This window comes from Lagopus leucura, unplaced genomic scaffold (assembly GCF_019238085.1).
Source record: "Lagopus leucura isolate 7727_CA_CO unplaced genomic scaffold, USGS_WTPT01 Super-Scaffold_100015, whole genome shotgun sequence".
In the NCBI taxonomy this organism is placed as follows: domain Eukaryota; kingdom Metazoa; phylum Chordata; class Aves; order Galliformes; family Phasianidae; genus Lagopus; species Lagopus leucura.
In genome coordinates this window covers 1113040-1140081 of record NW_024962269.1, presented here as the reverse complement: position 1 = coordinate 1140081, position 27042 = coordinate 1113040, and the positions used below count along the sequence as shown (strand labels likewise).

Sequence of the window (27042 nt, the reverse complement as noted above, 5' to 3'; positions counted from 1 at the left end):
AGTTTTAATAGTTATGACTTTGATACAGAAGCCATGTAAGTGACAGAGCCCTTCTATTGACTGTTAGAACAGTAATACATGTGTGATTGTCTTCAGGCCCCAGTACCTAAACAGTACTGGAATTAAAAAAAAAAAGAACAAATATAGCTGATTTCCAGCTGGAGAGGAAAGAGAAATACTGAGCTGCTTTCATGCACTTTATGGGAAAGATTGCATAGCTGGTTTAGATAGAAAAGGTCTTTTTATGTCCTCAGTAATAGTGCTGTGCTTCTTTAATTCCTTCAAGGATTACAGATGATCGGATTCTTCTATTCAACGTTATCAGACCACAGAATGAGTACAATGCAAGACTCCCTCTGAGAACAAGGACACAGTCTCAAAGTTTCTCTTGGGAAGAAACGAATCACATATGCAGTAATCATATCCAAAATGCAAACATTTCAAGTTTCATAAGGACGTGACAATCCGTAAAATATCAGTTGAAGGTAAGCACCAAACCCAGCAACTGCCATTTCAGTGACTGAAGGGCAAACCCGGGATGTGGTTGTCTTCAACACTGGGAATTGGATCTTGACTGCTGTCCTTTCACATAAGATAATTTCCATGCAAGATCCCCAGCTGTACAACACAGTGATAGAGGCATCTCATTATTTAAGGCCCGTGCTTTTTTTTCTTGGAGAATTCACCCAAGCTAATCGCTTTTTTCTTTCTTTCTTTCTTTTTTTTTTTTTTTTTTTTGCTTGTAAGAGCAGTATTAAATATTCATAAATACAAAAAAATTGTGGAAATACCTTTAGTAACATTCTGATTCTGTCTGTTAAAAAAAAAGAAAAATGAAAAAGAGTAACCACAACCCAGCAATCAGCCATCTTTGCCAGAACGCCAGCAGTGAAGATAAAAACGTGACTGTTCCAAATATCCTGCAGATGAAATGAAGCTTCTCTCTCTTTGCAGACCAGAATCATTTCAGTATTTTTTGAGTTCTAAGAAGCCACAAGGAGAGGATAGAAGCCCCCAGAGCGCCTGAGATTCAGATAGGCTGGACTGAAATCATTCTGACAACACTGGCTCACACACAGTTCTTCAGATTCTTATGTGGAAAGTACTGCAAAGGAAGCAAAAATATTAAGAGATATATAAATATTTATCACTACGTGCAACATTCTCCTTAGAATACATACAGAAAGGTGTTCTGTAAAGATTCGGGATCTCTGCTCTCTTGTTCTCTCTCCTACTAAGGACATTTGAGAAAGCAAAAAAACCTGAAGTTCATTTCCATCGGCACTGAAGTATTTCAAGATAAAATGCATTCCTAAACCGAGTAAATTTTACTCCCAAAAGCACCATCATCCTCTTTACAGGATATCTAACAATTAGGAAGATCAAGCATAAAAAATGAATTGGTATTAGAATTATGATAAGATGAGGAGTGACAGCATTTAAAGCATTTCTCATTTTGAAAGCAGATCTAATAGTTTCCAACCATTGCTTTACCCAAAGTCTTGCCATCATTTGGACAGGGAGATATTTTTTAATTTTCAGTCCTAAGTTGTTGATAAAGATATTAATGGGCTGATAATAAAACTACACCATTCCTTTTGAAATGCAGCTCTACCATTTGATCTGCAAAATTATTTTTGTGGACAGTGTTGTCAGCAACTGCGAGACTGCGAGACCCCCCCGTGGGTTGTGACGTGTTAGGCCCCCTCCCTGCTCTATGATTGATGTGTGGTGCGTGCCCTTAGGGGCGTAGACGAAGTACTTAGGCTATATAAGGTAGTGTATACGTGTAATAAACGCCATTTGCTGTTCACCACATTGGTGTCACCTCGGTAATTGGCCAAGCTGCGGTCTCCCAGGAATACGGAACGGGCGCTTACGGCAACAAGTGGTGACCCCGACCAACGTGATTCCTGGGAGTGAATCAGCCAACGGAGCAGGAGTCCATTGCGGAGCGGGTAAATTCAAATCCACGGAGTAGTGGAAGCTCGGGGACAGGGAGGAGTGCGCATTACTCCTTGTCAGGCGGGAGGTTTGGGAGAAGGAGCTGGGATCCCCCTAGGACGTTAGGGGAAGCGCCAGGAGAGGCCAGGCATAAGTTGGGCCATAGGCGTTATGGAAGCCGTTATAAAGGTGATTCTGCATGCATGCAAAATTTACTGCGGGAAAAATGTTCCTTCTAAGAAGGAGATTTCAGCGACACTCTCCTTACTGGAGAAGGAGGGGCTATTATCATCCCCTTCTGACCTATATGATCCTGATAATTGGGATTCATTTACTGCTGTGCTCTCACAGAGGGCAATGTCCACTCAAAAGGTTGCGGAGTTTAAAGTGTGGGGATTAATTTTGACAGCTCTTAGGAAAGCGAAAGAGGAGAAGATTGCAGGTGACCGTGCTAGGGATCTGCTGGGGTTAGGGCCAGGGGGGGGTCTTGTCTCCCCTACAGGTTCGCTGGAGGGCAAGATGGCGCTGACTCCTTCGGCCCCACCAGAAACAACGACCCTGGGGATAAAGAAGAACGAAGCGGAGCAGGAACGATCATACCATAAAGAGGAGGACCCATCTCCTTACCCGGCTTGCAGCTTATATCCTTCACTTAAGCCCTTTAAAGATAAAGGGAGAGGGGGGCCTGTGGAGGAATGCAGTATAACTTTTAGCACAATTGATAAGAGGGTCCTTGGGGAGGGAGAGATGTCTGGAGGAGTTGTGGTGCGACCTGTGGAATGCGGCAGCGGGGGCGGGACTCACCTACTGCCCGATTCCGCTTGCTACGGCGGCCACCCCCCGAGGGGCGTGGATTGTCCCGCACAGCTTTGCTGTGGGGGGGGCGTTCCGACGGGGATGGCCCCGGGGTCCGCTCAGGAGAGGCATGGTCCCGTATCGACAGCTTCATGGGGCCCGCCTACCCTCACTGATTGGGCTCGTGTGAGAGAAGACTTACGAGCCGCAGATCCAGCAGGTACCGCGCTTAGTCTCCTGGTGGTGGTAAAACCAGAGGGTCCAGCTTGGACTCATCTGGATTCCAAAGCGATTATTCGCCTTTCGGATTTAGTTAAAAGCAAAGGTCTGCGTTCCCCTGTTACCATGGCAGCAGTGGAAGCTCTCATGGCTTCTAGTCTCTTGCCATATGATGTGGTGAACCTTATGCATGTTATTCTTGAGCCTGTACAATACACCCTGTGGTACGATGAATGGAATAGACTACTTCAAGCTGTGGTGGCTGCTGCCACCCGTGACCCCCACCATCCAGCCAACGGCCAGCGCAGAGGCGATAGAACTAATCTTGCACGTCTTCAGGGCCTGGCAGATGGAATGGTAGGATCCCCGGAGGGCCAAGCAGCATTGCTTAGAGCAGGAGAGCTGGCAGCCGTTACAACTGCAGCTCTTCAAGCCCTGCGAGAATTGGCTAAGGTTGCGGAACCTGTGCTTCCATGGGCAGAAATCAAGCAGGGCCCCTCTGAGTCATTTTCTGATTTTGCGAATCGCCTGATCCGTGCAGTGGAGGGATCTGATCTCCCACGGGAGGTCCAATCGCCAGTCATAATAGATTGTCTTAAGCAGAAATCGCTGCCGGACATCCAGCAAATCATCAGAGCAGCACCGGGAACTCTAACTACCCCAGGGGAGCTTATTAAGTATGTACTAGATCATCAGAGGGTCATACCATTAACTTATGAGGGACTAGCAGCCGCCATGCAGGGGATGGCTGCTTCAGTTAGTTCTGCGGTTAAGACCGCGGTGATGTCAGCCACTCAGGTCGGGGAAGAAAGGGATAAAGGCCCATGCTTTAAGTGTGGGCAGCGTGGTCACTTCAAGGCGCAGTGCCCTGAGAAGACGGGGCAGGGTGGTTCACAGGGACCGGAGAGGCGGTGCCAATTATGTGGCGGAGCTGGACATGTTGCACACCAATGTTGGAAGTTTGTCATAGTGCTGCAGGGAAACGAGGATGGGAGGGTGCCGTAGGCCCAGGGCCCCTCCCCGGGAACACCAAATGGGCCAGACAATGCGGCTCTGCCTACCCAAGATCGGGGTCCCGTACCTCAGTGAGCCCCTCGCCCACAGTGGCGTTAACCATGGGAATGGGGGAGCGCCTCTTGGGCAGGATTATGCTTACTTGTGCGGGGAGCGTGCTTTCTTGCAGGTCCCCTGAGGAAGAGAACACCGCAAATATGCCCTCAGCTATGACTACTAACATCTTGTCTGCACCATCGGCATCCCCCTTCACCGCCCCCTCGGATTCAGCTTCGCATAAACAAATAGAAGAAGACTGCGCTGAACTGTCTGCACTTTTATCTTGCAAAACGGCTCAAGTGCAGGAATCCAAGGTCACTGAAACTTCTCAGCCGTATCCAGGACAACCGCTGTATCCTTCTCTGTGTAATTCAATACCACTTGTGGGGGCAGGGGGAGAAGTGAGCTGGGATGGGACACTTGCTGTCTCCTCTCAGGAGGTGGAATGCAGTAACACCCAGGGGGGTGGGGACTGCGGGCAAGGCCTGGGTACGGATTGGTCAAAAGTTAGAGAAGCGGTAGAAGAAAAAACAGCAGAGAGAAAGGGAAGCGATGTAACTTACAGGTGCTCGGATGATAGTGTACGGCCAGCACTGTCCACTCTGACTGCACCTGAAGGTGTAGGTGGCGTCCGGCCGGCGCCCTCTGCTCAGGTTACACCCGACAGAGAAAGAAATAACGATAGTCTCCGGACCCACTCTCTGCCACAGTGTTCAGACCCATTGACTCGACCCACCATATCCTTTTACAAGATTGAGTGCGCATGCAACCAATCAGAAGCCTCTACAACAGTCAGTGTATGATCAAAGGGAGATGGGCACAGTGGGAGCGGTGCGGAGCTCGCAGCTTCCAGCTGTGGCTGAACAGGATAGCGAAAGGAGAGAGGTGAATTTGCATTTGGGAGTTAAGAGAGATGCACTAACAGATTGTGGGAAGTTTAGATCTAGCCTGATAGAGGAAGGAAAAGTACTAGAGATCTTCCTGGTAGTAGGGAACAGTAACAGAGGTCCGGGAGGGGTATCCCTCAATCGGAAAGACATCACACACCTGATAGATTGTGTAGAGAAACAGGGATTGAAATCACTCCTTGCTTTAAATGCATTAGAAATCCTGACAGTATTAGGCCTTCTCTTTCTGCATGTAACAAATCTGATGTGCATGGTTCTTAAGCCAGTGCAGTATACATTGTGGGCATTAGAATAGGTTCCCTTCAGGGACAAGTGGCCAAATTGAGGCCTGGAGAACAAGCAATTCCATACAGCAGGTTTGTGAGAGCAATGCTCTCAAGGCTTGAGACATCTGCCTTGATATTGAACAGATGTTTCTTATTTTTGAGGTACTTTCCAACAGGTACCTGAGACAACGTTGGTATATATTGGGCATAGATAGTGCCACTAGAGCTATCAGCAATTACTCTAATCTCTAATCTCTCTGTCTATAACTTTACTAGTATTGTAGGGTTATTAGGGTAGGATTATTTTGCGAATCGGGATGTAACGGGGCAAGGCTTAACCGAGAGGACAATGGCATGTATAGGCACCATGCGGGGATTTCGGGTTGTACGCGGTTAGGGTCCTCTCGAGTTGTAGTAGACTTTCTTGAGCATGGAGGGGGGGGGGGGGAGATGTTGTCAGCAACTGCGAGACTGCGAGACCCCCCCGTGGGTTGTGACGTGTTAGGCCCCCTCCCTGCTCTATGATTGATGTGTGGTGCGTGCCCTTAGGGGCGTAGACGAAGTACTTAGGCTATATAAGGTAGTGTATACGTGTAATAAACGCCATTTGCTGTTCACCACATTGGTGTCACCTCGGTAATTGGCCAAGCTGCGGTCTCCCAGGAATACAGAACAGGCGCTTACGGCAACAAGTTCTTTACTTAATGTAAGAAATTACCTATGGAAGCTACTCCAAAAGCAAGGAATGCTGATATTCATACAGAGGCTGAGTTCTTGACAATGACCCAAAAGTCAATCCGCAGGCCTGCATCTCAGCTACTCGACTTTAACAGTGAAGAGACTTCATATTTATCCCCAAAATTACTACCATTTTGTTGTGATGGGAACATTCTCACTTTTCTTGTGACATACAATAGTACAATATTTATTTGAGGAAACTTCCAGAAAACTGCTACTGATCAAGCCTCTGGTGCAACCTATCACAGCATTAACAAAGGCCACTTACTATCTAACACAGGAAATCAGAATCTGACAGTCAGTGAAGTCAGTGTTGACTTCACGTTCAGTAAGCAGAAGGTTGAACCAAGCAGCTGGTAAATCTGCAGTAGTGATGAGGATACAGGATGGTAATACCACTTGAAAAACAAAACTAAGGTAACTTTTTGGTCTTTCAGCATTATCATACCAGCAGTATCATCTCCACAATTTCACCAAACAGCAGTAATTCAGCTCTTCACAACGTCATTTTACAGACTGTGTCTATGTTTTACTGCAGTTGAGCTGCAAGCATTTCTCAAATGTGCTGTCCTTATTTGCAAAGTATTGTTCTGTGAATTAGATTCTGTAATTAAAAGGACTTGAATTCTGGTTGCAGACAGAGATGGCAAACTTAGGTAAGTCAGAATGCTCCCTTGAATCACATAAAGTTCAATTAGCCTGTCAGAAAGAAAGAATGCTGTTTAGAATAACCCTCTCTCTGTGTGTAAGAGAGTAACTACGGAAATTCAGAGGTACTGATAATATTTCTTTTATATAAGAGTTTATTCTACAACAAGATATATGTACAAGGAGATACTGATAACATCCTCAGAAAAGATCAGATTTAGTGCAGGAAAGATGTAGACAAAAATTTGTGGTGCAGATCTCAGATCTGCAAATGTGCTCAGTTTTTAGAATGAGCTAAAGCTAGAAACTAGGGCTGGAAACCTCAGATCTTTCTGTAATAGAATAAAGAATAAAACAAGAACGACTGCTTATTTTCTGATTCGTATGCCAACTGCAGAATATAGACTTATCATTTACACTGCACGTTGTCTCCTTCTCCAGGACAGTTAAAATCCACAGTTAGACAAGGCATTTCTGTTAACTACTTGCCAGCACAGCAAGCCTTCTCTCAGGCTCTCAGGAAGATTGACATACGTGAAGAGAAACCTCCATCTTCTGAAATTATTTGATTAGAGGTCCAAGCAGAGCACTGGATTAAATCAAGTGTCAATTGACTTATTTATTGGATATACAGCAAAGCAAAATGTTTCCCAATTGCACTTAGGCTGTTGCACAGCATTTGGGTTCCTAAGCAGATCAAACTAGGCAGATAAAGGTGATGCTTCTCTTGCTAAGTCCAAGACTATTTTTGTATTTCTGGGTATCATTCTGAACTTTGAAAATTAAGCATTTTACTAATAAGACAACACTGATAAAAGTGATTTCTTGCTACTGTTTTCTCACTAATAATCTCCTGCCAATTTGTCACTAGCTCTGATTTTAGTCTTTAGGAACTAGATCATCTGCACTTTAGAAAAGGTCTTACAGAATGCACAGAATCTAAGACATAGTTGCTGCCCCTTCAGCTTTGGATAGGACAAGAATCAGGATATCAGCTGTTAGAGGAGTAAAGGCCCACATAGTTCAGAATAGCATATTTACAATGACATCTTTTTGTTTCATATGTTGTCTCACTGCTCAGGTTTGTCAGCTCCCAGGTGTTACTAATGCCATATTCTTCTCAAGCTCCATTTCAGATTGTTATAGTATGTTTCACCCTCAGGCCTTCGAATAAGCTTAAACTTCCATGATGATTTATAAACCAATTTCCTGGGGAAAATGTAACCAGTCTTGTAGAACAGAACACTTCGCTAATGCCAGCTCAGAGTCCAAATGCTTCCATTGCACTACAAGCAGCTTCTAAATGAGAACAATTTTGAAACCTACTGAAATCAAATTCTCGGAACTAGCAACTATCATTTATTTATAACTTACTCAAGCTTCCAGAATAACAGTCAAAAATGCATATATATCTACCTTGGTCAACAATGAGCAGTGTCGTCTTCTAGCTTCTACAAAAAGTCATCAACATCAGCAGCACAAATCAAGCAACAAACAAGAGCATTTTCATTTGCCTGACAACAGCACAAACCTTGCAAAGGTTGTCTGTAAGGGATTAAACCTGAACAGCATCATAAACAAAGGAAGCGGTGACATGAGGAAAAAAAATCAGTCAACGTACAATGGGTGAACTTGAGCTCATATCAAGTACAAGCCTGGATCATGGTGTCAAAATTAATGCCTGCTGCATGTATTAAGTACGTATAACTGTACTGCAGCTTAGAAAAAATAAATTGGTATATTGAGCTCTGTGAAATAAGTGCTCCAAAAATGGAGTATGCAAAGGAAAACCTTTGAACATTCCTATCAATAAGGCAAAGAAGATATTCTTCTTCAGTAATGAGATTTTACATTTGAATAGAACATATTATAAAAGTTTCCCATGTTTGCCAAAAGTCAGGCAAGCACGGGACTCATTTAGCAAAATAAAGAAGACGGAGTTGTATGACAGATGTTGTATGACAAATGGTTTTGCAGAGAACACATGTTGAAGCAGTGGCAAAGCCACAGGTTTCTACCTTGCATCCTAAGCTTCATACTCTTACAATGTGAAGAAGTGGCTCTTTGTACGGAGTAAGGGTAAAGAAAAGAGAATAAAGAATTTCTTCACTGCCAACAGAAACAATCTGAGATCTGGAAGATTACTTAACGTTTTCTGCAGAAACACATACTAGGCACCAATGTGGTATTCTAGGATACAGTGTTCAGAAATGCTGATTGCCTACAGCTTCAAAACAAAGTTTCTGAGTACTATAGTTATCCAACATCTCCCATAGCTCATCAGCAACCAGTTCTTAAAAGCGACCGTTGCTTTAATGCAAAGTGTCTAATTTTCAGAGCTGATAAGCAACTGAAAGTATTAATCAGTAAGTATTCCCATTTCCTTGAAATTAAAGTTTGGAATGTATTCAGCTGGGCACAAAAAAAGGAGATATGCAAAAACAGATGAAATCACAGCTGTCTCTGGACACGGATAGGTTGGCAGTTCTCTCATTCATCTGCTAAAGACTTTCAAAAGGGACAATTTCACCAAGATGAAAAAAGGTTTTCATATCTTTTCACATCATAGCTTGCAAACTGCTTCTACAACACAGCAGTAAAATCTGTCATGGCACAGGAAACCTCTGAAACTACAGCTTCTGCTGACTCTTCACATCTGCCTTCTATTCTTCACATTTGATCTGTGCTATCTACCAGCTCTATAGGTACAGCACAGCCTTTTCATTGAATAAATGAAATTCTACCTGATCCCAGCAGCTTCTATACAGAAGACCAGTCTGCAGAAAATGTTTGGGTTTTTTTTGCTATAAATACATGCTAACAAAATATTACATATACTCAGTCCAATCTCACTATAATGATGACATATATCTTGTTCCAACAGAGTGCCTGTTGGTAAGTTTGATTAGTCAAGGAGTGCCTGATATATTTCTAATGTATAGAAGACACTCATATTGACTTTCCAGAATATCATCCTCAGATGCTGATGCTTCCTGGGATCCACAGGGACCTCACACTTTACAGCAGAACCATTGCCTCACAATGTTTTTCCTTAGAAATTTAATTTATTGTAGAAAAAAAACTCTCCTGTATTTTTCAGGACACATCAAAGTTCTTAATCACCATTAGCATCAAGATTATCAATCCAAATTTTAATCTACTTCAACTCAGTTCTAACATTCGGTCTTGTTTCCTATGGAAATAAGTCCATTTGACTGTGAGCTTTGGCAATCCTCTCCAGAAGCAGCCATGACATCTGTAATTTTGTTTAAAAATCAATACATAAAAATCCTGGCACACTGGATGGGTTCCTATGCAACAGGGACCCCTGGTTGAAAACTGTATGTGTTTGAGCTTCCAGAAGATGAAAATATATTCCTGAAAAATTCACACAGATACAGACAGAAAAAAAGGAGGGGATAACTGAGTCACTGAGCTCTTAGTCTTAAGTTAGGACAGAACTGGAGTAGGCTCTGGAGAATTAAATTGAGTTAGGGTAAGAAGACATCCTCCAGGCTCCTCAGCAAAACTCAGTTCTCTTATCCTGATATTTCTTACACTACGCTACACAGCCAACAGCCAGAAAGAATACCTGAAAATAGGCAAAGTGACAGTCTTTGTCTCCATACCTGAGAAAGTCCGGTGCTTTGGAAATCATGTTTTCAAAATCTGCAAATCCTAATTTGCCATCACCATCCATGTCAGCTTCTTCTATCACTTTCTCACAAACCAGAGTGATTTCTTCTGCTGTTAGCTCTTCTCGGGTCAGCTTATTGAGGGTTTGTTCCAGGTCTGCTTTACAAATGAAGTTATCTGTGTTAAAATCTGAAGAGTGAAAGAAGCAAAGAAAAGATCACTGGCAACTCTCACATTTATTTTCAGCAAAGACATACAAAACTATCTCAGTACATTACCATAGATCTTAAAGGCATAGATAGCTTTGAGCTCTCTGGGAGCCATTTCACTGAGCACAGAGAACATGTCCACAAAATCATTGAAGCTGAGGCTCCCCTCTCCGTCTTCCGAGAAAGATTCCACAATTCTTTCCTTAAAGGGATTCTCCTGTAAATACAAACCTTTTATTACTTAAAACAAATAAAAAAAACAGTAACACCTATTTGGAATATCAGCAAATGTGCATAAACCTTGCCAAACAAATAGTCGTTAGTTGTTTGAAGATCTCTTCTTGCAGATAACTTTTTTCCTCCAAAATGCATCCGAAAGCTTACATTTGCATGTTAGGGCACAAAGTGTCAGTAAAGCATGCTGCTGCACATTACTGCTTCTTGCCTAGATTTTCTCAGCTCCATTGTTACTCATTTTCTCTATACTGGTGTTGACTTCATTTCTCTTGAGAGTAGACCTGCTTTATAAATGTTAGAATAAAGGTACTAAGAGTGTGAACACCATTTGCATAAAATTGCTTCCTGACAAGCTGTCATACTAATAAAGTCAAGAGAATTACTGGTCCTGCATTATGAAGCTAGTAGATACAGACTGGATGATAGCAGAAGAAAATAAGGAGAAAGTCAATAAAACAAATGGAGACTTTATACCTCTGCCAGCACCTGACCCAAGGCTGGAGGAATGATTACTGTTTATGAAAGCATTGTAAGAAGTAAGCATAGCTACCTATCTGCTTAATGCAGAACCACCAATGAACCATCAAACAAACCAAGCCTGTTTATTAAGGATGTAGAGGTCGCATCCCTAGTAGCATCCTGTAGAAAGGTCTTTCATTTTCACTGCTATACAAAAATATCCAACCTCTGGTTGAAATGAATCTGAATTCTAGAATTTTAAACTAAATTTCATCTCTTCAGAGATGATTCTAAGATCCTATTCCAGCACCTTACCAATGCAGTTGGTAACAACACCACTCTCAAAAGGCAGTATCCTAAAACCATAAACACAAGAGCCAGCAAGCACAGAGAAGTTGCTTTACTGCTCTGAAGTATTAAAAAAAAAAAAAAAAAGCTTTTACAGCAACAAAACAACATCTTTCCATAGTAACAAAACAATGTATTTCCCACATCTGTATAAAAACTAAGATGAATTTGCAGTTATTTCTATAAAATAGCTACAAATCAATTCAACTGAGTGGGAATAGAATCCATGAACGTGATCTGAACTGCGAGGGGCATCTGGCCAAGGCTGTTCTACAGATCCCGTCTGAAGTCAAAGATGCCAATCAAAATACTGATCATTGTGTTTCCAAATTTCCTTTGTGATTTCAATTGGACATCGTTATCTTTAGCTCTTCTTTTAAGCTGCTGCACATCATTAAAAGTTGTTGAATTTAACTTCAGAGACAGCTGTGTGTTAGTAGTACATAGCCCAGTTCTTGTGAGGTACTTTGATGTTTTACATTTAGCATAATCAATAGCACAAGCCTATTGTGTTTGAGGACACAGCCCGGTAGAATCCAAATGTCTAGATTCTGTGATACACATTCTAATGAAGAATTCTAGCTAAGTTCCAGGAAAATCACCATTCCTTGAGAACACTGTAAATCTGCCTGTTCATACTAAGAGATCATATCACAGACTTCTTAGCTGCAGTAATGGCCATGAAAGTTTTCCCCTGTGTCCTTCTTCATGTGTCAGTTACACGTTACATGCAACACGCCATTTTCCACCCATTTTAATTTTAAGGATTCTCGTTAAAAGATCAGCATAAGAAACGATAGTGAGTTGTGGCTGTGCACATAAATAACATTTCAAAGAACATCTAGTTCCTGGAAAGCAGCATTCCTTTCTTCTTCAGGTGACTGGTCATGTGTGGACTCACCACTGGATGACTCCTTGCAGCCTGTTCCAAGATGCAATTACAGAGAAATGGAGAGGCATTTGGGTATAAGGCCTGGTTTGAAAAAGCCTGTCTTGCATCTAAGTACATTTGGCAAGTCAAACCACCCTGGAAATGTAAGAGCACATTTTGGCAGCTTTACCGGCTGCAACTTTGAGATACTTGCATAAAAAAGCTAAAAGGATTATTCACATCCTCAGAGCATACCTGATCCATTAGGAGACTGCAACCTAATGGCAGTGTAGGTCTCAACATACATTAACTACCTAATGAGATGCCCCTGAGCCTCGCAGTTTGCACTCCAGGACTCCCTTCCATGGTAGCAATGGGAGTCTGCCAAAAGGCAAACAGCCATCCAACAGCACAATTGTGTCTGTCAACCTTTTGTGGGTAGGTGAGTTCTCAGAAATCAAATTCAGAATTGTAATTTCTCAGAACAATCATGAAGACCAGAGATTTCAGCACTCCTAAATGCCAAGATAACTCCAACCTTTCTGGCTGAGATAATGGCGAAGATTAAAGTTGTTTTAAAAGATAGCTAAAGTAGAAACCACAGAGTCATGGTCCCAAATGACAGACCATTAAGTCAGTCAATAATACATTAAAATTCTGCTGCATGGCTTACAGAGTGAACAACTTCAAAATAAGAAACATTCCTACAGTCTTCAAAGGGTAAAGATTAACAACCTCACTGTGCTCTGAGCTTCATACATGAGGCTGAACTCACTGCTCAGATGAGAAAAAAATAGGCCAGTGAAAAATAAAATGCATCAGTGGGTACTGAAAAGAGTATCTGACTTGAGAGCTTGGAAATACCCCTGTCCTTGAATCTGTGAACACGGATATGGAGAGTTGCTCCAGAAAAAATGGTTGATTTTGTTGTTTCAATTGTTTTTCAGTGGTCAGCTTATCAGCAAGACAAAGCAGGATTCAATTCGTCCCACTCTCTTCCTCAAAACACATACATAAGAATGTATCTGTTAAACGTGTAAATATTAGGGAATGCTCAGTACAACAACAAAAAGTTAGAAATGCTATTGCTCTGATTTCTATAACGCTACATCACTCCCTTCAGAACTGACCCCATCAGAACTAGGTGTCATGGCAACAGCTATAAACTGACAGCTTAGAGGCAGCCCTGAATAACAAACAAGGACCACACAGATGCAAATATCCCTATCAGCAGTGAATATCAGACCCAGGACTTCCTCGTTCCAAGTGCCAGCCATGATCTCACTAAGTACACTGTGGTTGCATAAGATGAATTAACTACTTGACATGTTAGAGGCCTTGAAAATACCAGCAATGAATTAAAAGGACCTGGGTATATTTCTTAAGTAACTCTTTGCCAAATGCATCTCTAAAATCTAAATGAAAAATAAAATCTTTCCTCATATTGATTCCTTTCCTTTAACTTTCTCATATTGTGTGTCTTCAGGCAGTATATCTGTAGTTTACACAATGGAAAGTATTAGTTTACCTTCACAGATACTTTTCACATCCTTTCTGTAATTTCATTACCTCTGCTCCAAAGAGCACAGATTAAGGTTCCATCATATTTAAAGGAAAAGACATGGGGGGGAGGGAGCAATGGGGAAAATGATACTGTTCCTTCATAGATCGTTTTCCTTCAAGTACTAATTGTTTGAGAAAGAACCCTTTTACAACAGAAAACCTACATTTGTCTTGTTAAGAAGCTTTTTCCATCCTCTTACAATAAAAATGAGGCAGAAACGATGAAGAACTATTACAGCTGAAACTCAGCTGTTTTGCAGATTGCTGATGTTGAAGCCACTTGAGATAATTCTTGTAAAAGCTATCTATCTTCTTAACCATTGCCTTTTCTAGTTAGACAGCCGTATTTCTACATATTTTTAACGCACCATCACATCTATTCTGGCGTAAGGACTTAGAACACAATATGATCAATCATGGTGACTAGTTTTCTAACAACAAAAAAACCAGGCTGGATGTGGCTCTGGCAGCCTGGTCTGGTGGTTGGTGACCATGCACATAGCGCAGGGTTGGAACTGGATGGTCACTGTGGTCCTTTTCAACCCAGGCCATTCCATGACTATGAATACTATCACTGGCCTCGTGCCACGGGTTGTAGTCAAATCTTACCATGTCGTTTATTACTCACACCTTGCTCTCACTTCCACCAGAGGTGTGAAAAAAACATACCATGTACATGACACTGTGTGTCCTCTTGCCTCACCCATTTCTCAATCATCTTGTGGCTTGACCAATTAATTTCAAGCACAGTATCCTTTTAGTACAAACTGTGTTTTAGAAGTAAGATGTTCCAAATAAATCTGAAATAATTCTCCTTAGGTTAAGATAACTAAGCCAGAGAGGCTGAGCAGTCACTACAAAATGCTTCTCAGTTTTACATCCGCATAAACTGGCCTTTACTTTGGGATTTTCATGCAAGTGACACTAGCAGAGATGCCCAAGCACACAAAGCAGTCTGCAAAGCACTGCTTAAAATCACAGGAAATGGTTTTATTTTATTTCGAAGCACCATGCATGCATTCATGCTCAAACCCATAAAAAATAAGGTGCAAACTTTGATTCTGAAAGGTGACCAACACTGTTCCCTGTGTGTCCTTTCTTCCTCCTGACTGATTCCTGTGCCTGCTGCTCATTCTGTTTCAGCCGTGTGTGGATTTATGAACTACCTCACTCACCACTGCAGTGAATGACAAGGCCTGTGAGGATCAATGAAGTCAGAGCACGAGACAAAAGTGGAAAGCAGCAGACTGTAAAGTGAGCGTAGCAAAAATCGTTCCCCTCCAGAAAGCCCTTTTATAACCTACTCTACTCTTGACACAAAGACTGCTGCATCACCAGATACCAGCTTGAAGCTTCTATTAGGGACATATACACCACAATGACAATGGCCACACGTGCACTTCTACAGATCATACATGACCTCTATGATCAGCCTACATTCCTACATCCAGCTATGAAAAAATGACAGAGATAAGGCAAGTGAAATCAGCTTTGTTTTGAAACAATCTTCCCTTGTTACATGGCTTCACACTGAGCAGCTCATACTGTTGCCACATATTTGCAGTATTAATTACTGTAATCTCAGCTAGGCTTATATACTCATTAATTTAGTAGATATATTTGCCCGTGTAACCACAATGGTCAAAATTAGAGAACAGAAACTACAACAAAACAGTTGGAGTAAACTAGATCTGCTAACTTCAGTGTAATGGTAGACCTAATCAACTTAAAGTATCTGCCCCTTCTTTACTTATTTATCGCTTGCCCTGACTTTCAACTTAAGAACCATGAATTAGTGAAAAATTCATTACCAATTTAAGTAAGTTCTTCTTTGAAACATAGGTATCATATTTAAATTCACCCTGGCTCAAAACATTAATGCGTGAAGTAAAGATGCTTCTTTATACTAGCAGAATCTAATTTAGAAAAGTGCATTATTGATTCTATCCATTTGTCAGAATCTGCAGTGGTATTGAGCTGAACATTGCCAGTAACTAGAAGTGTAATGTGCATATGAAAAAAGCCAGGTGCATTGAAATTATCACTAATTTTATTAAAATTCAATAGACATTTAGTTTGTTTGTTTCTATTTTGGGATTCAAACATCATTTTAGTCTCTGTCTTGATGAGAACTTACTCAAGAACCAACACGAACAATTTGTTTAGCAGTCTGGAAAAGTTGGAAAGCTTAAGGACTTTTTTTTTTTTCCTTATTAACTACAGTAAATAACCACATTGCTTGGAAAATGAACTCTGCATGAAAGACTTCTTTCTCCTCATCTGTATAGGAAGTAGTAAAATCCATAGTGACCACAGCTGGTGCAGGTTTATGGCTGATAACCTTGCTGGCATTTTAAAATCCTGTACTGATAATATTTTGAAAGACACGGTGGGGCAGGGGAGGGAAGTAAGATCTATTATCTTCATTTGACTGTTATTTTACTGGAAACAAGCTCACTATGAACTCTTACAAACTCTGTTCCTGAAATGAGTGGTTAATCAGCAATATTTCTGAAGTCTTCCACATCTCTTGAGATCTGTGAGAGAATTATTAAATTTGACAGCAAATTTTGTCCTGTTGCTGGCATAAAATCAAGTTCAATTTCCCTCATGATGTATTCTAAAGCTGGATCAGAAAGCTTCACAGACTTGAAGGGGTGCAAGAAGATCAATTTTGATCCACTTTAAATACACTTCTTTAATCTGTTCCCTTTACCACCTATGTTTGCTATGGCAGCAAGATACGCTCTTGTATCTGAAAATCGAATTATGGTTCAAAACGAAACTTACATTTTCTATCTCAGTTTAAACATTCTGCTGTCCTGCAAACATAGCAGTCAATGTTTTCATAGAATCAACGGTTTCCTAAGTGTCTGATCCTACATCAGTAAAGCAAATAAAACCACATGTGTGATTATCACTATTCACTGTCTTTTCTGAACTGAAAGCTGAAATCAACCTGTCTGGATTTCTCACAAAGCAAATACTGGCCATCTGGCAGTTAAGGGCTTCCTAAGAGCTACATAACCGAGGCAGAGCAGTTCATATTGCATTACCAATGTCCTAGAGATTCAGGCTCAGTAATAAAATAAAACTTCAGAAACAGTGATCTTCCACACCAGAAGCACCGGTACAAACACCTAAGACACTAAAGCAGTGAATAAGACGTGACCTGCTAAAGAGAGATAAAACTACTTGCAACAGTGGATGAGTGAATCAAAACCCCTTAAGGAAGATGGATTTTAATTACAAAGATAAAAATGCAAATTCAAGTATAAGCAAAAATAGCTGGCTAGCTGGCTTAATACAATCAAAGTACTCCCACAGTGCTGTGAAGCACAGGCTATTTTATCCTGCCAGGATAAATTGGAAAAATCCAATTACTTCACATTCACACAGGTAAGACCATTAGTTATTTGTGATACTGTATACTAATTTACACTTTCATATATGTCTGCCCATTCAACATGTCAGCATTTCAGTAAATAATCCTATTTCAACAAAAATAATCTTCATTTTGTCCTAGCTGGTAAGCATCATCTAATTGGCTCTTGCTTATTGCTACGAGTAAGTCCTTTTAATTAAATAATCTCAGACAAATCTCATAGGGACCTTAAAAATAAATTCATCTGGTCTATGGATTGCCTCTAAGGGGAAGAAAAAAAAAGTAGAACACAGCAACTATCATAATTATCAGTTCATCCAGATCACCAGCCTAATTCTAACTGGGAACCATAGCAGATAAGGGAAAGCGTTTTCAGAAAGGCGAGTACAACGGATATCTGGGAGACTTCCAGAGTTAGAGATCACATACAAACCATAAAACTTATCAGCAACTGTGGAATTCTGCTCTATAAAAGCACTTAAATCATTTTTTATGACATTCATGCTGTCTCCAGAATGTCTCGTGGTAATGAGTTCCTCGATATTTTCACGTGCTGTGTCAGCCATCTACCTGATAACTTCATGAAATACCTCCTTGTCCTTTTGAAAAGTAGTACATAATTGCTCTCTTTTTGTTCACCTGCTATTATTATTCAGCTGAACCTATGAGGAAAAAGAAGGCTTAGAGAAAGCCTTGTAATTCCCAACTTTTAGCTCCATTACCTATTTAACAATATGCATCATCATAGAGCCGATGGGCCCAATTAAGTCTGCTTGTGCTAGAACTTCCCTCAGGCTCCTGATTTAGATGTCTAATTACATTTTAAACAATCTAATTCTGGATAATCAGCTTAGAAATTGGTGTTGCAATCTCCACTTGGGATTCAGTTTGAGGTATGTAAAATACAGGGCACCTCTGCAAAGTACTGCAGACTTTTCCAGATTTGCCTAATTTCTTTATTTGTATAAGAAAAAAAAGCAAGCCAAAATTTGTGTTATATAAAATTTTTGAAATATTTATATGATATCTGAACAGTTAATGTTCAATCAGATATTTTACGCATTGATGAACTGAAAAGAACATTTCAGCAAGATCTTTATACCATCTATTTTCAAAGTCCATAATTACTTTTCCGGATGCAGTTTCTTCTTCATTAACTACACAGGCACATAACTTAGGGTCTTTAATAGATATTTCAACACATTTGCACACACAACGTTGGAAACGAATGGTTTATGGAATGCTGTAGCTGCTATTAGCATCTCATTAATAAACAAACCTAGAATTACGCTACTAACTATCCCGTTTCTACTTCACACAGAGCAACATAATGGACAGAGCATAATTTTTGTTTAAACTCCAGCACCTACATGATTTATTAAATGTCATTCTTTTCATTAAGATGAGCTAGGAAGGTCAGCTCTGTAAGCTGCAGAGGACAGAATTACACTGATACCCCCTGGCAGTCAAGGACACTGAGTGTGTCAAGGACACAGACGATGCAAACAGCTGGTAAGAAACCAACCCAGAGCTGGACTGTTCAGCCTTAGGAGCTACATAGCTTTGGGAGTTCAACAGCTGCACAGCTCTCAACCAATTGATGAAAGAAACATTTTATAAATTCTAGGAGAAGCCTGTATCACATCATAGGTTTCATTTCTGTAAGTATTTAAACAACAAAGAAGTACATACTCATTATATTCTTAAACTAAGCAATGCCAGTAAGGGAATCATTAGCAAAACAAGCCAGTCAAACCCACTGGCTTCTAAAGGACACTATATACAAGGTGGAAAGAGTATAAAACATAGTTTTATTCCTCCTCATTTCCTTTTCTGTTCCAACTACCTATGCAAGAGAAACATCCACCTAAATATTTTGCCATTTCTGTGCCTGGCTACGCCCTTGAACAGTAACAGCAAAGGAAAGACCTTGGTTGCCACACTGTTTCAAGGCACCAAATTTAATGGCAAAACCTCTGGCAGTCAATTTACAGAGCTAACAAGGTGCAGTTTGTAAGCAGTTAGAAGCCTTACCTTTAGCTCAGGCATGTTTATTATAAGCTGCATAGGTAGTTTAACATCAGGATCCTTTGTATAGTCCATGGGCACAACGTTTGGTGCCATTTCATGGTACCGACCATGCAACCTGTAAACAAGTAGAAAAAAAAGCCAACTTAAATAAACAATTCAATTCACATGGTACAGAATCATGGAATCATAGAGTAATGTGAGATGGAAGGGATCCACAAGGATCACTAACTCCTGGCTTCACACAGAACCACCCAAAATCCAACCATCTTTCTGAGAGCATCATCTGAACACTCCCTGAACCCCATCAGGCTTGATGCAGTGACTACTTCCCTAAGGAGCATGCTCCAGTGTCCACACACTCCCTTCCATTTCCTAACATTCAGTCTCAGCAATCAGACACAAATCCAGCTAATTGTTTCTTTTTAAGCATACAATGCTAAACCTGCCAAATTTCCATCTTTTTGAAAAGCTTTGATGCAGTATCCAGCATAACTCAATATGGGAACCTGCCCCAAGAGCCATCTCCCAGGAGCTGCACTGATAGACACTGTGTGCACTATTGTTCTGACACATCCCTCAGTAACATTAATTTCCAACTGGAAATGTTGGCACCCCTATGCCAACAGCTCTAACGTTTCTTCTGTTCTTATAGAAGCAGACAACACTTCAGATGACAATCTGAATTCATAAGTAATAGTGACCTGGCAGGGAAAGGCTTTGTGTTCTTTCACTCAGCGTGTCCCTGAACAGGAAGCATATCTGATAAAAACAAAGTGGCTTTGGCTCTCTGCCCTAGTCACAGAAACAGTTACATCTTATCAGAGGAGCAATGTAAGGTTTTACAGTGCTATTTAAATACAAACAGGTTGGAAAGGCTGCCATTTACCATAAACAGACCATTATGTATATTCATAAGCCCAGAGTCTGCAGCCAGCCTCCCTGCCCTTCGATGACTACAAATTCTGCACTACCTGCTTCTAGGAATTCTTCTGGATGCCTGCATCATTACTTTCCCATTTCTGGATGTGCTCCCTTTGTTGTCAAGACAGGTAACTCTGCACTGAGAATGCAGAGGAAAACCTGGTAGCATTTACTAGCGTTTTCCTTCCCACAGATGAGAATAAGAAGAGATTGTTAACATTGTAAAACGTTTTAACAGGCAGATGATGCCCTGTTCCCTCAGATATTGGTGCATGTTTAAGCTTAATGTACTAAACTCTGGAGTTAAAGCCATGATTCCCTAACAAACTGCTAACAAATGAATTCAGCCCAAACCCAAACTACTGATCTGCTCTTGCAGGCATTTCAGGTCTTCCCACTGGCCCATCTCTCTAGCATAAGCACTAACTCTTAGGAAACTAAGTTTCAAGGAATTGATGAAAATAGAGAAGTTTCACAGCTCCTTGAGGGAGCTCACACAGTTGCAACACTAATGCTGCTTGTGCATTTATATCAAATTAATTTGCTACTGATCTTGGAGAGAAAGTCTAATTGTCCCCAAGGTCACCACTGGGTGTGTTAAGGTCCAGGGAAGCTACTTGTGTAATGAGAACTCTGTGCTGAAAACAACAGACAAAAGCTTGTAATGGCTCACTGATTAGAAGGAAGTAAGCAGAGGCTTTAAACAGCCTTCAGAACCTAATGTATTTAATGTAACATCTCACCAAGTGTAGAGCTGCCTCCACAGTACTGGCCACTTGATTTATGTTATGAAGAAGAAAGAATTTCATTCAGGAATGTATCTATTCTATTTAATGCTAAAACAACATGAATGTATTCAGTGCACACTCAACTTTAATAATACCACCCAAAAGACTCACTTCTGGATTGCTTTTGCATATTCACAGAAAATAAATAGCAGTGCAGCTTTACTGGCGCAATGAAACAGAGCCAAGAGTGCCAGCAGACTGTCCAAGTAGATCAGAGGAGTTGTGGGTTGACCTGGCCCAGAAATCAACTGTAGAGAATGGAATAAAAGAATTTCCACCAAAATCAAAGCTACTGCCTCTTGTTCAGATAGAAGGGTTACACAGAAGAGTTGTAGAACAGCTCCTGGTAATATGCAGCGAACTCAGTGCTTCAGAGACCAGAGCAGCACTGATGAGCCTCTCCATGGCCCTGCACTCAGCCCCTCTGCAAACAGCTGCTGTGAGCAAAAGCAACTGCATTTAAGACAGCACTGCACAGACTGCAGGGAAGAATGCATCGTGCTGAAGAAAAGACAGAGATGGGAACTTACTTACAATTGATGCTATAGTGCCCTGGTGATGCAAATTGCCAGGATACACACACTAGCAGGCTGTTGCCTTGAAGCCTATGGACACCACATAGAGCTGATCTCCACATGCAGCAGTGGACGAGCTCTGAAGGAGAACTGACCACAGAAAGCCTCTGCACAAGAGCAGGTCCTGGGCTGCAGCTGCAGCCCATGGAGAGGAGCCCACGTTGGAGCACCAGGTCTGGGGGAGCTGCTGCCTGTGGAGATCCATGCTGGACCACACTGTTCCTGAAGATCAGGATCCAGGGTACAGAGCCATGTTAGAGAGCAGGGCTTGAAGAGCTGTGGCCTGTGGGCCACACAGAATCTGTTGGGGAAAGGCAGCATCCTGTGGGAAGGACCGATGGAGCAGAGAGGAAAATGAAAGGGAAGGAACAGTAGAGAAGTGTTATAAACTGGCTGCTGCCCCTGGTCCCCTTCACTGCTCAGTGGGAGGTAGGGGAAGATGGGAGGGGGTGAAGGTGTTTTCAGTTTGCTTTTATTATCTCATGGCCTCTCATTATCTCAGTAGTAGTTGCCAATGAATTACATGAATCTCTTTATGCTCAGTCTGTTTTGCCCATGACGATTACTGGTGAGCCATGTCCCTGTCCTTATCTGAACCCTTGAGACCTTTCCCACTGTATTTTCTCCCCTTCTGCCAGCTTTTAATTAATGTCAGGTGCTCTTTCATCTCTGCAATGCAAAATGAAGCAGTACAAATTCACTCAAGCCAATACTAAATAAATATCCTCCAAAAACACCTGCAGTAAAATAAAAAATTCTGCATAAGAAATGTCTTTGGGCATAGCTTATACCAATAAATTTATTCTAAAAGATGTAGTCATTAGGAAAACTTTGTCTTTCAATACATGTAAGAGTAAAAGCCTTCACACAACTATATAAAGCTCAGTGCTTCTTGTCCTGTCACCACCGAGCATCACAGGGGAAAGTCTGGTTCTACTTTCTTCCCATCCTCTCCTCAAGTATTAGCACACATGGACAAGATTCCCCCAAGCATCCTCTTGGCTAGCTGAAATAATCCCTGCTCTGACTTCTCTCATAAGAGAGGCTCTCCAGTCCCTCCATTGTGCAGGAGGCACTTTGCCCAGCTGTCCCCAGTCTGTTCCACTCCCCTCCTGTACTGGGGAGCCCAGAACTGAACACAGTGCTACAGGCTCCATACAGGTCAGTACTGAAAATGAGTTATTCTCACCTGTGCCTAGCAAACCAGGTGCAACGTGACTGAAGTATTATAAAGGGAAACTTTATGACACAAAAGGTGTAGGTCATAAAGAATGGCCTAGATGTGTGCCATTCGGGGGGCTAAACAAGCTTAACAACAGGAATAGAAACATAATTAACAAGATCAACAGCAGCTTCAGGATGTATGTTCTTCTGCATGTAGTCTCTTAGGCACAATTAGAAGATTCCCAATGGTGTAAAGCTCCCCCAAACTTCATCCTCTCAGCAAACCCCTTCTTTATGTAGAGCCCAAACTTTTTGAAAGACAGGATGTGTTAGGATTGCATAAGCTGTGTTCCAGCCTCTCCCTCCATCTGCACAGCAGCCTGCTCCAAAGGGCAGATGCATCTCAAGCACTTTTTCGTATCCCTTATCCCACTCCTTTATAAGGAAGGTTTTACAGACACTCAGAGGAAAGCTCTGCTTATCTTCCCAACTTAACTGTCAGGCAGGTTTCAGATTTAAAATCCAGCATATCTGGATGGGCAGACTGGCTTCTCTGAACCTCACCTTTTTCTCTTCAAAGACATGCCAAGGAACAGGCAGAGAGAACAGTGCAACAGAATTACAAATGCTCTTCTGTAAAACTGGGCAGCTGGTGCCCAACTTGGTGATTTAGTGCCGTATTCCTCCAGCAGCTAGCTAGGATAAGTCAGCCTCAAACTATAAAACAACTCTAGTTGACAGAATTTGTGCTTTTGGGCTAGAACAGACGCCCAAGAAATCAGGGTCTGAATGCTTTGGTATTTGCCAAATCGTACTAGTCTAGAGGGAGAAACAGAACCATATGGGCTGGCTAGCAGGCAAGCATTAATACTGGAGTTAAAGGTTGGCTGCTAGAAAATCTGGTCCACAAAACTGAGGAAGAGAAACACTGCCTTGTAGGAGACAACTTAACTACTTGTTCCCATGTACAACCACAAGACAAGCATGTTAAGCAAACAGATGAATTGCTGCTATGAATGTAGTGTGGTGGGCTTTTTTGTTTGCTTGTTTGGGATTTTTTTCCTAAGCCTCTTTCCCGCCCCCCCCCCCCCCCCAATGGATCTTTTCCAGTACAACAAATCTTTTTTGAACAATAGTGCCAACTACTGAGGTCCCAACGATGCTGGCTGGAATGGAATTTCTCCCTTCTCCTTATTTATTTTAAATATGGGGGGGATATTTATTTTTAAAATTTACTTATACCAACTAATCCCACTGCCACAAGTACAACTGGCAGTTACACTGCATTCCACATTTGCAACTTTTTCTCCTATCTACTGATAGCACTTCACTGCTTAAATATCAGTTCAGCTTGTTGCTAATTTTGCATATATATATGATTTTGTAAGGTTGATCTTCAGTGCCTGATTCACTTCTGCTCAATGTTGTTGAGGATTTTTGAAAAAATACATTCACACGTACCTTAGCCAAGAAGTTAGTGCACTTACACAACAGAGGCAGGGAAGAACTGACACGTGCAGGAATATACAATCAGCCTTTACCACAATAAAGATATGTTGCATTTGTTTGTTCTCTCTTATCCACAAGAGTAGCCACTCATGAAGGAGATCTGCTTTCAGCAAATTCACAGTGGCTGCTTCTGAGCACGCATTACATTCTAGGCATCCCAGAGCTGAGCCGCTGTTCTGGAGTCTGTCTGTATGTTGAAGTTGTGCCCTGAAGTTCTGGCCTAATTTCCACATTCTGAGCAACAGAGGAGCATGTTTTCAAAGCCCTAGCATGTACCTATCAAAAAAGTTAGTAAGGTTCTAAACATTTGTCAGCTGTCCCCCAAGTATCTTAGATAATACACTCTCAGTAACAATACAAATATCTCCACGTTACCCACCAGTCTTTAGCATCCTTTTGTCCTGGGCTCACAAGTGCTATCCAATGGGTTGTGAGAAGCACTTCCCAGGGAGTGTATTTAGATTTTCTGGTGATAAATAGTCACCTGAAACACCAATAACAGCGTATGGCTTTTCTCTTCCACCAGCCATGTTTGCTACTTCTGCAGCCCATACTGGGTTTTCTTCACCTCCTAGACTGCTGTTCCATGGTGCTTATTTCCTTCTCAGCTTATATTCATGAGCTGTTCTGTTTGCTGATAGTTTATAAACATACTGCTTTGCTTTCCACACCTGGTTTTTCAATCAGGAGAACATGTCCAGAGCCCCCCAACAGCAACCTGCATTTATATGCTCATAAGTTGATCATAGTACCAAAGTCCTATCCTAAGTCAATCTAACATCTCTCTTGCACAGAAATGCAGAGTTCAGCTCTCCTCTCCTTTCCTCATTTTCAGCTGCATTTTCTTGCTCTAGCACTCACCTATCAGAAAGCAGTTTCAGCTCATTAAACCAGCCAAAAAAAAAAAAAGAGATTTATTGTTGTTTGGGTTTTCTCAGAGGCTATTTTTCCCCAGGGAGGGAAGGATAAAACCACTTAGCCTATTTCACCTAATTGCAATGCCATGCTGTTTTACATGAGATTAAATTCATCTAAATTGGAGCTGCAGTACTTACTCCTTCAGCCCCATCTAAACAACTGTGCCCCTTCTTCTGGGTCATCACTAATACTCACAGGAATAGGTGGTGAGCCAGCCAGCCAGGGAGGCTCATTTCAGCCAAAAAAACTATTAGCTTTTCTTTGGCAAGATTACTCCTTGCTGGATCAACTCACTGAACTCAGCAGCTGCACTAGAAATTCAGTTCAGACTAAATAACCTTGGATCTGCATTTCCTTCATGCCATATCTGAAAGCATCCTGCAGTGCATAATGAAAGGCACAGCAGTACTTACTTGCTTTCTAAATTGCAGCATATGACAAATCAATAAGTGCCAATTATTGAGGGGTTATAAACCCTTTTATTCCCACCCAGAGAATTTAGCCCATGCTGAAACACCTCTCGATTCTACTCCACCCCTTAGACAGCAAGCCACAGCTCATACTTAGCATAATAATACAGTCAGTTGCAGTTATATCTGCCCTATCATAAACTGATCACGTATAGAGCTTCTCAATAAGCAGATACATCACACTATGAGGATAAGGCAGAAGAGGAAACGTAGCGATTCCAAGTGACTGTTCCTCCTCCCACAGCTTCATGCTTTTTCAGAATTACTCCCATGACGTAATTCTTCTAAGCACTCTACATCAAACATTAATATCCGCTTTGGTATATAGTACTTTGGAAACAGAGCATCTATTATCCACCATCCATTAACCTGATCTCTTACCCCAAGAATATCTGTTTTTCACAGATAATATTCTGAGGTTGCACAGTTTCTCTTAAGCAGATTTTTTCCCACTTTTTTTTTTGCACAATACTGCACAATCATGCAGCCAAAGGCTCCCTTATCTCCCATACACAGTCCATAAGAAGGAGGTTTCCTTTGGCCTAACAAAAGTCACATAATTGAGTCTAAGTGCATGCCTTGTTCTCTTCCCAGGGAATAGATGTTTTCCTTACAGCTTCACTTATACAATCTATTAGGCTTTCATGGTACTCAAGTCAAAGAGAGTTATATGTTCTTATTGGAAGAAGCTGCATTTGTATTTCACAACAAATTAGGAGAGGGCATTATAATTTGTATCATTCATACACTTTAGACATTAGTGAGTAGAGAAAAACAGCAACACAAGGCTATTTATTGACATTTCTTTGCTTTTTAGAAAACCAGTGCTCATTACAGCCTGTCAGTGTTATTTTAACTCAAACACCACTTGCCACAGTCAACACTTGACTGTGTTTTAGCTGGTCTATTTAAATGACCAGGTCTATCAGGTGACAGTGACATTTCTCAGATACTGTGAGCCTCACAAAGTATGCAGACCAATGTTTGCACTGCAACAGGATGCAAAACCTACAACTAAGACCAGTTTTAGCATTCTGTAGGAAGAAATAGCTTCAGTTATCCTTACCAGGCAGAGCTTGCAACCTAAACAAAGGGAGTATTCTCCTCACACTTAAAGGGCACCAAAATATGAAGTCTGGGTATAACAGACAAATTAAAGGGGCGGTTTGTCAGGGTGCTTGGCTGCAGACAGACGAGTAACAGAGTAAGAACGTAAAAAAGTTTTCAATTCCTTAGTCCCTACCTCACCCAGACAGGCTTTTTGAGATTAAAAAAAAATCTTGTTCTTAAGTAGCAGGAGAATCTTTTCCACAGCTTTGTGCTGCTTCCCTCATCTGCAAGTGCTATGAATCAGCGACGTCCTCTACTCTGACACACTTGCAAGGCA

General features: G+C 41.4%; 1 protein-coding gene across 2 annotated transcripts in view; it reads right to left on the bottom strand.

The window, feature by feature from the left end:
- Positions 1-27042, bottom strand: part of CIB2 (calcium and integrin binding family member 2) — a 37950-nt gene continuing 10908 nt past the window's right edge. Inside the window, exons 3-6 of one of the 2 annotated variants that reach the window (XM_042876158.1) lie at positions 19314-19425; positions 10486-10633; positions 10201-10396; positions 1-1105 (exon numbers count right to left, since the gene is read on the bottom strand). In XM_042876158.1, the coding sequence (XP_042732092.1) occupies positions 1084-1105; positions 10201-10396; positions 10486-10633; positions 19314-19425 (478 nt within the window). In that variant the 3' untranslated portion in view covers positions 1-1083. Of the gene's footprint in view, positions 1106-6262; positions 6623-10200; positions 10397-10485; positions 10634-19313; positions 19426-27042 lie in introns of those variants that run through there. The other variant, XM_042876157.1, reaches the window with a different exon arrangement.